The sequence below is a fragment of the Kryptolebias marmoratus genome, linkage group LG4 (genome assembly GCF_001649575.2).
Source record: "Kryptolebias marmoratus isolate JLee-2015 linkage group LG4, ASM164957v2, whole genome shotgun sequence".
Taxonomy (NCBI): domain Eukaryota; kingdom Metazoa; phylum Chordata; class Actinopteri; order Cyprinodontiformes; family Rivulidae; genus Kryptolebias; species Kryptolebias marmoratus.
Genome location: NC_051433.1, coordinates 17,880,841 through 17,895,425, shown reverse-complemented (window position 1 = coordinate 17,895,425; position 14,585 = coordinate 17,880,841). Strand labels below are relative to the sequence as shown.

Here is a 14,585-nt window from a genome sequence, read left to right as displayed (position 1 = left end):
CATGCACACACAAGCACAGACAGTTTCATTAGCACCAGTGTTTCATGGCAGCAGGTGATAAAAACCCACCAGGTCACGGCAGTTTTGTAATGAACAGAAAAAGACTGGAGGCATACCTGAGGGTAAACTATTGTTAAAAACTCTCTGACTTGCCCACACATGCACAACCAGGACTTCATGAAGTTTTGTTTGCTGAGGTCTGTGACACAGTCCCGTTTACAGCTTCTCTCTTCTCTTTAGTCACACACAGCCAACAATAACTCATCTCTATTCACCAATCACCAATCGCTCTGTTCATCAATAAAAATGACTTCACACGCTGTTTGATGCAGATAAAGCCTCCAGGATTCACACATGCAGTGGAAGAGAAGCTGAAAAAGGTTAACAGCAAATATAATCAAAGTATTTGTCATGCTGCAAAGAGAATAAAAAGATTTAAACATTGAATGCTTTTTCTTTTGTTCATAAAGAAGCAATATGATCTCAAAGGATAAAATTTCAGAAACTCTACACAATGTTGCAGGGTTCCTACACAGTTTCTGCTCCAGACTCAAATGTGTGTATTTTTCTGTCGATTTTGGACCATTCTCAATGTTTAAGTACAAATATTTTCTGTATAAGTGTATGTTTAAATCCCCGATCAGGCTTTTGTTAACTGCATGTCTGAAAACCAACAACAACAAAAAGACTGTAAAACTTTGGAAGCGGGGACTTGTATGTCTAAGAATAAAATGGTCTTAATCACAGGGTTCAAATCTTTACTAAAAATTGATCTCTTTGTTCATTTTGTAAAACCTTTCTTACCTTTTCGAGTAAATTAAATAACAATGTATGATTTGCATTTACTGTTTGAGGATTTAATTTTTTTTGTGGATTTTCTTGTGGATTTTGGGTTTTCTTTTCAGTAATCTTGGTTGTGATTTTGGTGTTTCTTGTAGATCTGTTTTCATTTGTACCTGGAGTTCTGCTCATGGCTCTTGTGGTTCTGTCTGCTTCATGGTTTTAGTAGTTTTGTATGTCTTTCACAGATTCTGTGTTCATGTCCTTCTTGAGTTTCGTTTCTGTGTAATCTGTCTTCAGGTGTTCTTGCGTATGTCTAATTTCAGTTTCCCAGTATCATTTTGCCCCCTGTCTATTTCTCAGGGATTTTCCATGTCGTCCAGCCACTCCAGTCTACACCTGTCTCTAATTCGTAATCACTCACCTGTTCCCACTGACTTATCAGACCAGCCTCCGGTCATTTGCTCATCAATGTTCCTTGTTAGTTTTTTGATGCCACGTCAGCCTTTTGTTTTTGTTGATAAACCAGTTTATTTCTGCCAGCATCCTGGCTCCGACCTTCAGCCACCCAACTTGACATAACGTTTTTTAATTCAGTATGGGAGAAGAAATTTTTCCCTTCATTTCAATGTTTTTATCTTTTGATTTATGTGTTTAAAATATGCACTTGTTTTCTTTATATTTTTGTGGTATTTTTGTGTCCTTTTTACTATTTTAAGTACAGAACTTTGGTCAGTGAGGATTGATTTTTAAATGCATTTTATTTGATGAATAAACTTGAATTTTACGGCTTGGCTAAACTGTGACCAACCAGCTTCAAACAGAATACGATTAATAATCTGCACTTATAGTGTATAGCGTCTATTTAAGTCTAGCTAATTTTATAAAGTGCGTCACAATATGTTTGTCACTCAAATATAGATGTCCTAGCTCTATTCTTGCTCATATAAATCATTTTTAGCATCTCATATAGGAAGCAAGAGTGTTTTTCAACACTTTTCCAGACCTGAAAAATACTAAAAACAAATTTCTTCACACTTTAAAACTGTGTAGGAACTCTGCTTACAGGTATAAGATTCACCCCAACACCTACGTTTTCCAAACGCAACCTGCAAACCCCTTAAAGGAACTCATTGCAAACTACGAAATCAAACTTCAAAAAGGCTTTCCTGAACTACAGCAAAAGCTGCAGTTTTTAGAGTTTGCCCAAATAGTTTTCCAGATAAACTAATATGCAATTCTGAAATAGGGGTTTGCACTCAATGTAAACAACGCACTCGGCTGAATCCACTGAAAGGGAAGTGAAAGCTTGAATCATATGACTGACCTACATCAGGCTGGCTGTAGTCTGTGCAGGTAAACAAATATGGTGGAATCAGACAAGCGTAGAATTTCAGAGACGACGTTTAAGTGGAAATATAAGAGCGAATCTGCTGCTAAACGCAGAAGTAAATAGAACGAGTAAGACAGCTATCAAGAATAGGTATAGCGGATCAAGCGGAGCGGTGGACGCCATAAAGACAGAGCTCGGTGTTCAGACACACGCAGCTTTTGTGAAACTTCAACTATACGGGTAAATTTACAGTTTCAACCTTTATCTGCAGACTTTACTCAATAAATCTGTGAATAAATATTTACCAGTACATCAAAACTGTAAGACTTCTTGTTCCCAAACAGCTTAAAGTTCTGTAATTTTTAACAATGGATTTGAGAAAAATGTGCAGATTCTGTTTCTTATTATATTGTTTTCGACCGGTCCATATGATTTTGCAATGAGTACCTTTAAAGTGGAGATTGGTGTTGTTCAGTTTGCTCCAGGAAGCATTTTCATAAATTTAAAGTTCAGAAAGACAAAAGAAAAAAAAAAAAAAACAACAAAATAAACAAACGAACGAGAAAAAAAAAAAAAAAACCCTTACCTGCATCAGAGTCTGGAGGAGGAAGAATGAGGTCAAGGAAAGCATGGAGAAGAAGGAAGAAGAAATGAATTAATAAAAGAAAACAGTTGCTTTCATAAAAAAAAAAACAACATGTACAAATATAAGGATTAATGATAATAAACGAGCATGTTCAGATGACTTCAGGGAACAGTTTTAAGCTCTTATTAAAATGATTTTTTTGGCTCCAGAATATTCAACGTGACACTTTTCTATTTAAAGTCAAATATATTCAAAAATAAAGCAAAGGAGCAAAAGACGTGGAAAGTTTTTTTTGTTTGCCATGTTTTTTTGAAAAGCCATCGGAGCACAAAGCTGCTCGGCCCGTCTGGCAGGATGTCTTCCCTCAGTTATTTAATTGATCTAAAGGAAGAATCCAGTGAGGCGGAAGAACAGAGCAGTTTTTGGCATCGCCTCTCATAACAGATGGATGATTTCTGTGCTTTAATGTCACTTCCTCTTGAACCTCGCTTTAGCATTACATTGGAATGAGGAAGAAACTCCACGGCCCAAGATAATACAATTCCATCGTAGCTGCTTTGGAAAACCAAAGAAAGTGTTTGATTTCAGCTTAAGATTATACTATTTAGAAATCTCTGAATATAAACTTTTGTTCATCGTGTTTATTTTCATTGAAATGTTCACTGATTGTGATAACAAAAGCTGATAGCTATAACTTCTTGGAAAACTAAATATTGCCACTAGGATGGTATTTGCATAAAGTATTTCAGATTGGAAGCCAAGTTTTAATTTGCAAATAGCGTCAAATCTATGTTTAAGTATAAACACAGACCGTGGCTGGATGTTTATCCTGAAGCACTTTCTCGTAATATTCTAGCATCTCTTGTGAAATAAATAACACTGGATGATTTTGAACTCCAGAGATTAATCCGCAGATTACAGCAACTGTTTTGTTTTAATCTGTTTAGTAATAGTGGGGATAAAGAGAGATGAGGGGAAAGACCAAAGTGCCCCATCACAAGGTTTTAAAGGAGTGCGGTGTTGTGACAGTGCTGCCTGAGTCGTGTTTGCTGCCTCACTCTCTGCTGGATGAGAGCATGCTTGTGCTCCAGCTCCCTCTTCTCCACGGCAGAGTCGATGACCAGCTGATCCAGCTGCACGCAACAGGAAACAGCAGAAGGAGTCACTCAAGGTGGAAACCATCCCTCAGAAACAATCTGTTATTTGAGCTTTATGACACAGTAATAGCTGTTTCACCTGCGCAGCCAGTTTTTTCATATAGGGGTCGATCTCATCTAAGATGTTGAAGCCTTGTTGAAACAAAGTGTACTGGGCCCGCATGAAGGACAGCATCTGCAGGAGGCGCCGCCAGAAAACAAAACGGTTCATAGTCACGCAGCACACACGCAAACACAACACCTGTGGCTGGTTTTAGAAGTTCGGAGAGATTGTGACGAGTCACTCACTGCATCAAGGATTTCAAACTTCTTCTTGGCCTGAAGGACATTAATCTGCCGTAAACACAAAGGAAAAACAGCACATTTAGATTTTATGTCTGCGTGTTTGAAATGAACTGTTTTTAAGCACAGATGATAAACAGGTCCAGCTGCTGTGTGTCACTGCCCCCTGCTGGGCAACGCTGAAGCCGCTCGTGTGTAGGAAGCGTCTCACCTGCAGCACGTAGTCCAAGGCCAGGTGCCTGAAGGCTTTGCGGCTCAGGACGAGGGCCTGCGTGGCCTCCTCCGCCTCGTGCACCTTGTTCCTGGGCGCTTGTGCGTTCTTCACCTGAGCCAGCTCCATGTCCTCACGCACTCGGTCAAACTGCTTCTTGGTGTCCTTGAACTTACGAACATCCCTGACGCAAGAGGCACAAAAACAAAGTGAAAGAGGCCCTTTAAACATCAGGAGGTTTAAATCACACCCTAACAGAGACACAGAGAAAACCTCAGCTGGATTTATTTAAATGTGGAAACTTAATACACTCCAGAAAACAACTCAGGCACATATTTGTGTGATTTGTTACATTATTTACTCCTGATGGTTTTATGTGAGTCTAACACTTAAAAAGTAATTTTTGAATTAAAAATAAAAAATGCATTTAACAACTTTCTACACAATTCTGCTGATTTCTGTCAAAATTTAGCATTTCAGTTGTTTCAAAGTAACATTTATGGTTTGGGTCAACATTTATTTGAACACTCACTCAATTTCTTTACTCCAGCTGGTTTTTTATTTAACCAGGCTGGTTGAACTAATGTTAAATTATTGTTAAATAAACCAAAACACTATCTTATGCCAGGTATAATACCATCCGTCCTCCTGCCTCTTTTAAGTTTGTTTTCATTCATTTATTAAAAGTAACACAAACATTAAGATTCGTTTTTGTTTCACTGAAATGTGGGACTCCAAATATTTTACCTTTTTTATTGTCAGTTTTGTTTGAATCCACACTATTTAATGACCCAAATAATACAAACCATTTCCCTCGAAGATCCTGTTGACCAAGTCTAGATGAATTAAATTACAATACAACTGCCTCATCCTAAAAGAAAACCTTTAAATTGTGTGGATTTTTTCCAAATTTTTTGTTCATTCTACATGTCTTTTACTTTTGAGTGTATAAAACAATTAAATCTTTCTGATATTTTATTGGATCTTGCTTGAGTGTACCATAAAATGTTAATTTCTTCCCTCTGAATCAACCTGAACACACCTTTTCTTCGGCTAGGTGAACCCACTCCATTAACTCTGAAGAAATACTCACTCTTTAATGAAGATATGAAGCTGCTGTTTGATCGACCTCTGAGCCTGGTCAAACAAAATCTGCATGAAGAAGAGGAAAAATAAACACAAGGATGTTAATCAGCGGCTTCAACTTCTTTCAGCTTTCAACCTAGAAAATAACAGTGGCAGAGACTTCCAGCTAAATATTATTGATTGAAGTATAAAATCACAAACAAGGACTTCAATGACCATAATACTATTAGTTTTCTATTTATAGCTACAGTTTTTAATCATTTTTAACAGTTATGATTAGAATATGCTATTGGCAATAATTTTTCAATTTAATTTCATATCTAGGGATCATCTCAAGACCCAACGTTTGGTGTTTTAATGATGTACAGAAGGTTCAGAACTGCTGGTATAGATTCTCAGTCATCTAGGGCAGTAATCTTAGCAAGGTGAATCAATTTAGACTTTTTTTCTTTTTAACTTTTGAAGACATTTAGCTTCTCATCCAGTAAACGTTTCCAGTTCAAACCTGAAAGGTGCAGAGCCCCCAGCTTAAATACTGAGAAAGATGTTGGAAATGAGGAAGTTAAGACCAGAACGCTGCACATTTTGATGCCAAACTGGGAAAACTTAGATGAGAGATAAAAAATTATTCAATAATAATATTGAAAAAAAAATCCCACTGCCTTTGATTCAGCTAGTGTGACTGGTTGTGTAAAAACATATCTGTAGTAGCTCCATCTCACCACAAGATGGCGGTATAAACCCTTTCAGGTTATCTCAAGAACAGATGCCTGTGGCAGCGCAGGCAGAGGAAGGAGAGATGAGGACACACACACACACACACACACACACACAGCAGAACCACACATTTCTCTTCCTGTTAACTGTAGGATTTCCTCTTCTTCTCCTCCTTCCTTTCCCTTCTCATCCTTTGATTTCTCTCCATCCCCTCCGCCCCATTTCCTGTGCTGCACGTGCAACTCTTCACCCCAGCTGGACACAAAATGATTTTCCCTTCTTTTCTAGATTTTTAACCTGTATTAAACACACAGAAGCTAATACATCTAAGAATATCTCAACACTCACTGCCTCACACACACAAACTTAAAATTTGATTCCATCATCACACCACATACAGAAAACTCTGTATTCAGTGATCAATACTAAAAGCCGGTGCATTAAACCATTATTTATCCTCAACATACACATTGCAGATTACAGGCTTAGTTCACGAATAAGCCTCCATCCACATAATGACCCTGCGTGGCCTGATGACATCAGCGAATCAGGTCTGAGCTCACAGACGTGTTGTTGGAGGTTAAAGGTCATACACTTCCACAAAGGTAGCCTGAACTGAGAATATCAAATGGAAAGTAAAACACAGCTTCGATCCTGAGTGCACATCTCCAACTCTGCTTACACTTTCTTATTTATTTTTTGTCCAACCTACTGTTACAGTTAGGAAGTAAAAGCTGAAAATGAACCACTCAGGTTGTGTATTTTTTACTAATAGCAACTGATGACATAATTTCTTCTTCTATGTCACTCTTTGTCAGAAGTGTGATGTTTAATGTGGAGACCTGCAGAATTATACCAAGTGGAGATAATTCTGAGGAAAGAAATGGGACTTTTTTTCATATCAAATACATTTTAAAACTAAATAGTTCTTATTAAATGCTTACTGGGTGTTTATATAATTTAAGAACTAAGTTATATAAACACAAGTGCTAAGTGTATGTTAATACAGCTATACAAGAAGAATAAAGTCTTAGAAAGTCACTGATCAATTTAAATATAGATATCTTTTTGGATTAAATAAAGTGTTTTGTTTAATTTTAGTAACATAAAAAAGCCAACCCATGCAACTCAGCAGAAAACCCCCCCAGAAAAAAACAGAAAATTAAAAAGATTTTTAAAGAATAAAAGAAGATAAACCCATGATATAACTCATATAAAGATAACTTTTATAGCTACTTGTACTAGTTGTACTAATTACAAGCACTAATTGTAACTGCCTTGTTAATACTCAATTAAGACAAACGTGTCCATTTCCCGAAGCTCAAACCAACCCAAGCTTAAGTCAAAGATCATCTGCGTTTGTTAGAACTAAAAGGAATCGACTTCGAAGCGATCACGTGTGTTGGCTTTCCAGCCATCTCTGCACAGAAAATGTTTTAAAGCTAAAACGCAAAACTGAAACCCTTCGGCACGTCTCTCCACCTTTGTAGTCTAGCAGCGGGATTTGTGAACGTTTGAAAGTGAACATGTTTGCTCGTCACAGGGTTCGGTGGGAGATTCTCCTCATTGCTTTCTTTGGCGTCTGACGTGAAGGGGAAAGCTGCCAACAGACAGATTTAACGTCGTCTCATCCTTTGTCTCCCTTTCTGCCAGGACTCCATTAATTAACGCCTGCAGGACGAGGTGGTGGAGGACTGGGACACCTTCATTCAAAAGTAAAGCGAGTCAGAGATTGAAAGTGAGGGCGCAAGGACAGTGAATACAGGCTGACTCCATTTAGCCTAACAAGTTGTATTTTCTGAAAGTGGTGGGCTGTGGGACGGGGCTCGAACCAGCAGAACAGTACTCGGTTCTAAAGGCAGAGAACTGTCAGTGAACCGTCCTTAAAACGGCTTAAAACGACAGAGAAGAGATCGGAATAAAAATCCCAGCAAAAGAACAAGACAGATTACAGAGAAATAAAGGAGGATCAACAGTTTTTATCGTATTGGATGTTGTACACGTGACTTACTGCTCTGTAAACACATCTGGCAGGTTTTTTTTTTTTTTTTTGTGAAAAATCATCATTGTGACTGATAAAATCTATCTGGTTTCAGCTGTAGATGTTAAGAAAAAAAGTTGATCCCCTCTTGTGCCAAATACATCTAAAAACCTAACAAACTTCCATACAGGTTCCTGGAAATGTCCTTTTAAAACTCAAACTGTGAAGGGAAGAGACACAGCAAACGCCGGCAGGATATTTGACAACCAAAGTGCGATGCAAGGATTTAAAATGGAAAAAAAAAAAAAGTTTGCGAGGGTTTCTGGTTTAACTGCAGCTTAACAGTGAACATATCAGAGAGGTGGAATGTCCCTTTACAGCTTTTCTCTGTCGGCAGCAATGTTGATCTGTTGGTTCGACCTGATCTCCTGTAAGATGTAAGACGTGTAAGAGCTGTTTTAGTCCACAGAGAAACAATGTGGCAGTTTCACAATAAAGTTTCCAATTTATAAAGAAAAGTTTTCTTACTAATGCTCTTTTATCTAAACAGAGAAAGTTTACGTGGCTCTGCGTGACAACGTGGGGGTTTGCTGCTTCTCAGGTTTTGTGACACAGAAAGTTAAGGATCTACATCCCAAAATGAGGCTGCACAGTGTCAGAAAAACACACGATTGTGATATTATTGTTCCTGCCGCCAAAGGCGAAAGGGCAATGATGTTTGTTGCCTTCATTATCTTTATAAAAAAGCAGCTCAATCTGTAGAAAAAAGCATGAACAAGTATTAGTGAGGGCTGCTGTTTATCACAGTACTTGGTGTTTTATCTTCACTGATGCTGATGTTTAAAGTGAGTTTTCTAATCAGGATATTAAAGTTTTCTTTTCAAAAACTCTAGTGGCTTGCTACTATTACTGGGTAATGTTTCACCATTATGAACTTTTTTAACTTCATCCTGTCAGCTGACAGTTTTCAGACACAAAAAGATATATTTTTTGTCTCTTACTCGTCCCTGTAATTCCAACAGCAGGACATCTCTTGTCTCTGTCTTATAGAAGCAGCTTTTTGCGTGGATGTTATGAAGGCATTTAGCAAAAACAGTTTGTCCAAATCCAAGAAAAAGTTATGTTTGTTCTCTTAAAAGCTACTGACGGCTGTTGTCCCTTTTGAAGACTTCCTGTCTCCTTCTGCATTGCTTTCTTTACACAGCCACAGGATTTAATCAAAACTTGCCCAGACAGGGACAAAACAAGGCTCTAAAAGAATTATATTTATAATGTGAAAATACCAGCGCCTGTATTGTCTTCCTAGCAGATGAACAGATTTCTTTTTTTAGTCACACTTAGTCATAAGGAGACATCACTCTGGAGTCATGTGGGTGAAGATTAGCTATTTGTAAGTGATTTCTTTCTCACACACACACGTGATCGAAACGAATGGCAGATTCTCCAGAACTTTGAGGATTTGACTGTGTGTCTTTAGTTTGGATGTGTTGTGTAATAGTAGGCCCTGTGTGTGTGTGTATGTGTGTGTGTGGCAGGGGGGATTTCTGGAAGATGTTAGAAAGATCTTGGCATGTGTGAGCGTCATGTCACATCTTGCCTGTGGTCAAAACTGAGCAGTTCTGTGTGAGTGTGTGTGTGTGCGTTACTGTCTTACCGTGTGATAGTTGACAATCTCCTGGAGGCTTTCTCCACACTTTTCAAGGCATTCCTGCAATGTTTCCAACACACACACAAAGACACATGCACAGTATGATTAGAGATCGTCTCTGCGTTGATTTACTGCAGTCATCCTTTTCTCGTGATAAGAAACTGTTTGAACGAGAGACATTTGAAATGCTGCTGAAGAAGCTGAATCTGAGTTGTTGAAGCTTAAGGAAGCAGAACATTAGCTGAAAGATAAAAGTAGCAAAAGAAGACTAAAACAGAGCAAATATAACAAATGGGATTTAAAGATAAAGCAACGTTTTAGAAGGAATTTGAAAGATCTCAATGAATTTTTATGATGAAAATATTTGTAAATAAAGGTAAATAGTTTAAAAAATTACAAAAAGGAAAAGTTATAGCACCCATGTCCTGAATGAGCTGAATGTTCTGATATATAAATGGCAGAAATAACAAAGTATGCAGAAGTAGTTTGCAAAAGAAACACACGAGCAAACGAAAGAAAACTGAGTGAATGCCAATATGTTGTTGTTTTTTTGACATTGAAAAAAAGTGTGTATTTGTTGTTTCCTGGGGGTCACTTATACTGACTGGAAATAGTTTAAATATTTTACTAAACTAAACAAAGTTCTCGGTAAACATTTCTCATCTAAATATGGCAATCCACACAACAGCTGGACAATTCAGCATCTGCTGTTTGGACAACTTTACTAATATTAATAATGTGCAGAACCACTGGAATGTGTTTATAAAGACAGATGAGGGGAAAGAAATGGTCCTCAGACATTCGTCAGTGATCTGAGCCGTCTTTTTACTCACCGATATCATCTCCTCTTTCTTGCACTGCTGGGACAGATCTTTGATGCCGTTAACAAAGAGCTTGTTGGCACTGACGTAGGCCCTGCCGGCCTCGATCATCCCGCTGCACAGCTTCACCAACTAACGAGAAGCAGAAAGGAAATAAAGACATCGCTTTTAATACGTGACAAGAGTGCTGCCTATTTAAAGAGTTTTACACAATACACTGCACGGATATTATTAGCCACAGTGATGATAGAAATCAAACACGGCTTGACAGATTGACTAGTCGCGTGTTTAATATAAAAAGACACATAAATGAGGAATAATCCTCATTGGATTATGAAATCATAATGAGTATTCAAATGAGGGTGCAAATTAAAAGGATGAAACGAATGAGATGATCAGAGACCAATAACTACATGGAGCTATTGGGATTAGAGCAGAATTCACAAACACATCCACCCACACAGTCCCTAAAATAAGAAATACCAGAGAAGGGGTAAACTGAATTTTGAAACGCTAATCAGCTAGTCTGTTTGTAATGATAGTTTGTAATCCTGTAACATCAATTTGAGATCAATAAGAGCTTCCTCTAGATGAGACGGTCATGTTCAACTGCTGTTTCCACATCTGGACAAAACTTAGAGTTAGAAAGAGTAGCACTTCTTGAATATTTTAAAATCTGTTTGGAGTAATTATTGAAAGAAGCCCAGGTTTTGAAGTTTGAGTAGGTTGCGATGGCAGACATTTATTTTTGAATGGACCCCACTGAACTGAATACTGTGCAGCTGACCTTCTGCTCACAATTTCTCCCCGATTCTCCAAAGTCGCTGTGACCCCTGTTTGCTGAACGCTGAACATAAGACACCAACTACTCAGAAGGACCACATACAACCCCACTTTAAAAAAAGTCTGATTTATAATGTGTGACTAAAACTGCAAGAAAAACAACAGAACAATGCAAAGTAGCCTAAAATGAACATAGTTAATTGAAAAATAGGCCTCACTAAACTTTCAAAGTACCTCAAGCTTTGTCATAATTACAGAAGCCATTTTACATCATCACATATGTAACCAATTACAACCGAATCTACGGATTCTTTTAGTTCAGAAACTTAATTAAAGGGACAACTTGATGGCGTACTAAAAAAGCTGCATACTACACGAGCAAACATCTTCTCCTGTTTGTCACTTTCTGACTAAATTTCTGTCCAACTGGCTTTTTTTTAAAAAAGAAATGATGTCTCTTTTCCCTGCACACTTTGCCCTTCAAAACACGATCTGAAACATGACCCCAAGCATAAATGCTTTTAGTCAACTTAGTGATGTCTCTGCTAAGGCAGTACAAAGTTGCTGTTACAGGGAGGAAAAAGTCACGCCATCATTATTCGCAGTATGTCAGAGAAAGTATAAGATAGAAAATAGGTCTTATGCGTTTGAGCTAATGAATGAAGCTACCTGCTAGCAGCTATATTACTGTAACACTGCATGCTAACAAGGCAGATCTTTGTGCTGCCATTTTGGTAGGTGCTCTTTGCCATCCTTAGTTACTGGATAAAATAAATACAGACAATTGTTATAATTATCAGAACCTAAACGTCAAAGAAAGTCGTGTTATGTTTATCGTTTTTCTTCCTTTGGAAGTATTAGTTTAACATACTGAATTATTATACCAGGGGTCATCACTGTCTCTAGGCTGGGCTACTTTATTGTAAAGCAGGGAACGTAAGGTCAACATACACCTTCTAACTGAAAACATATCATCATCTAGACAGAAGGCCGCCACCAATCTCACCTAGGGCCGCCAGCAGTCATTTCATTGTATTTCTATTTCCGTAGTTGGAATCAAAAGGAAAGCGGTTAATGTTAAAAAGTTTGAAATGAAACTACAGGATAGAGGGCACATTTAACTCTGAGAATTTTGGCAATTATGTAAAAATAGCACAGTCATTTATTGCAGATCCAATGCCGTATGATAGGATTCTCACGCAGCCACACGAAGAAAACATTAACCTTAAACTGCTAATTGCAAAAGTATATAGAACCAGGTGTAGACAGCTCACAGTGCTACACGAACGCTCTCGAACGCCACATGAGGTGGCAGCCGCTGCACATCCCTACTTCAGGGGGTAATATGATAAGTTAGAGAAGTTGTACACTGTCATTACCACCACACTAATGCAGCTGTGCGTAAAACAGCATCCAGACACGAGCATGTGTGAGTGTGTGTTGGTAAATGGAGGAGGAGGCAGGGGGTTCTGCTAAAGAGAGAGTGCAGAAAGCCTTTTAATTATCTCATTTAGAGCAGGAGTTCCCATGGTTGTCGCTATGTGAGTGTGGTTTTACTGGAAGGCTGGCAGCGAGTTATTTACTGTGCGCAGACAGACGACGTGAATGCTCCTAAACACAAGCTGCTGGCTTGAAGTGTGCATTAACACGTGCACACTCATGTACGAAAGACCTCTTTAAATGCATTGTAGAAATGCATGTTTACATCAACATCTGCATGATAAATCCACAGAAAACGCAAATGAGTGGGATAACACCGCTCCGCCAAGGCAGGTCTAATGAAACGCAGTATGTGCAAACAAACATGTGAATCTGATCTAATTGTGTGCTTTACTGAGCCCTCCAGTGTCAGTATGTGTGTCAGGATTTGTTAATAAATGGTCTCGAAGAACAACAAGGTTCCGCTCGAGGCCAAAGTGTCACATCTGGTGCCGCCTGACACGCCCTGCAGGGTTAAATGACCAGAACGCTCACAGAGTCTCTGCAGGAAACCGAGGCGTTGAAAGGTTGGACCAAAATCAAAAGCAGCCCATTACACTGTGCATGCTTTCATCGTTAGTAAAGAACCAGTTAAATAATAACAAGGAGAAAAAAAGACACTGCACTGTAATAGTCCCTAATTTTAGTTCACTAACAAGCTGCTGTAGCAGAAAGCTGGGAATGTTTTCTCACTTGTCAGAGATTTTCAGCTTTCATGAATCTCGTTTCTGTCCTCCACTACAAGCCATGGCTGCTGTCAGAACAGAGGGCTTCAGTGCAAACTCAGAGAGCCTGCTGAGCAAAACAAATAACCCCGACGGAAGCCTCTCAAACCTCTCCACTTTGACCCTTTTAATCTGTTGGCGGTGCTCAAATGAGTTCAGAGTTCAGCAGAGGGTCCTGACCTGAATGCCTGCAGGAATAATCCACTGATGTGCTTATTTTTATTTCCTGTTTGCTTGCTGATTTAAGAGAGAGCTGCCGCATCTTTGTTTCAGAATCATAGGCTGCAATATGAAGAAAATATCTCAGTACCACCTCGCAATTTTATCAGTTTAAGCCGAGCCAACGATGATGGGTGTTTATCTGTTGGACGAGCTACAGTAAAAATGAAGAGTTTGACACTTTTAAGACGTGTCCAAAATTAATCTTTAGATACAGAAAACTACAGTCACACTAAACTAGAAAAACATTGTCTCATAAACTGGCTTTTAAGTTTATTAGTTTAGCTGAGGAAGCTTTATCTCAGTTAGGCATCCATCCCTGCTAATCTTCCTCACAAAGTGAACTCTCTATGCAAATGAATTTTTAGCATTACAGACCTTTCACAAACTAACATAATGAAAAATAAAACAGACTTTTCCTGAAAAATATGTGCAAGATTATTTTTTTTATTGCAACCTTCTGAAGGAACCCCCTTAAGATGGTCTTTTTATTAGATAAAACCTTAGAAATGTGATATATGAAGGTAGTATATTTAGTAAACGACCTCCACATTTTACAAATGATTTGTGAGAAGCTGTTGTGTTGCTTGCAGGAAGCGTCCCATTCTTCGATTACAGGTTGAACTGTGTCAGATGTTTGAAATACACATCATAAAGCTTTCTCTGTGACATTAACCAGTGTTTCCTCCTGTGTACCATCACAGGCATATGAATGTGTGTGTGTGTGTGTGTGTGTGTGTGTGTGTGTGTGTGTGTGTGTGTGTGTGTGTGTGTGTG

General features: G+C 38.4%; 1 protein-coding gene across 9 annotated transcripts in view; it reads right to left on the bottom strand.

Moving 5' to 3' along the window:
• The window catches only part of acap3b (ArfGAP with coiled-coil, ankyrin repeat and PH domains 3b), a 58,688-nt gene that overhangs the window by 17,221 nt on the left and 26,882 nt on the right, over positions 1 to 14,585 (bottom strand). For 8 of the 9 annotated variants that reach the window (XR_005233064.1, XR_005233067.1, XR_005233065.1 and 5 more), the window contains exons 3-10: positions 10,615 to 10,734; positions 9,788 to 9,841; positions 5,443 to 5,501; positions 4,350 to 4,533; positions 4,145 to 4,189; positions 3,936 to 4,031; positions 3,758 to 3,832; positions 2,700 to 2,711 (exon numbers count right to left, since the gene is read on the bottom strand). Coding sequence is in view for 5 of the 9 variants with exons in the window: in XM_037975199.1 (XP_037831127.1) it covers positions 2,700 to 2,711; positions 3,758 to 3,832; positions 3,936 to 4,031; positions 4,145 to 4,189; positions 4,350 to 4,533; positions 5,443 to 5,501; positions 9,788 to 9,841; positions 10,615 to 10,734 (645 nt within the window). In the remaining 4 variants the exon portion in view is untranslated. The remainder of the gene's footprint in view (positions 1 to 2,699; positions 2,712 to 3,757; positions 3,833 to 3,935; positions 4,032 to 4,144; positions 4,190 to 4,349; positions 4,534 to 5,442; positions 5,502 to 9,787; positions 9,842 to 10,614; positions 10,735 to 14,585) is intronic. The other variant, XR_005233066.1, reaches the window with a different exon arrangement.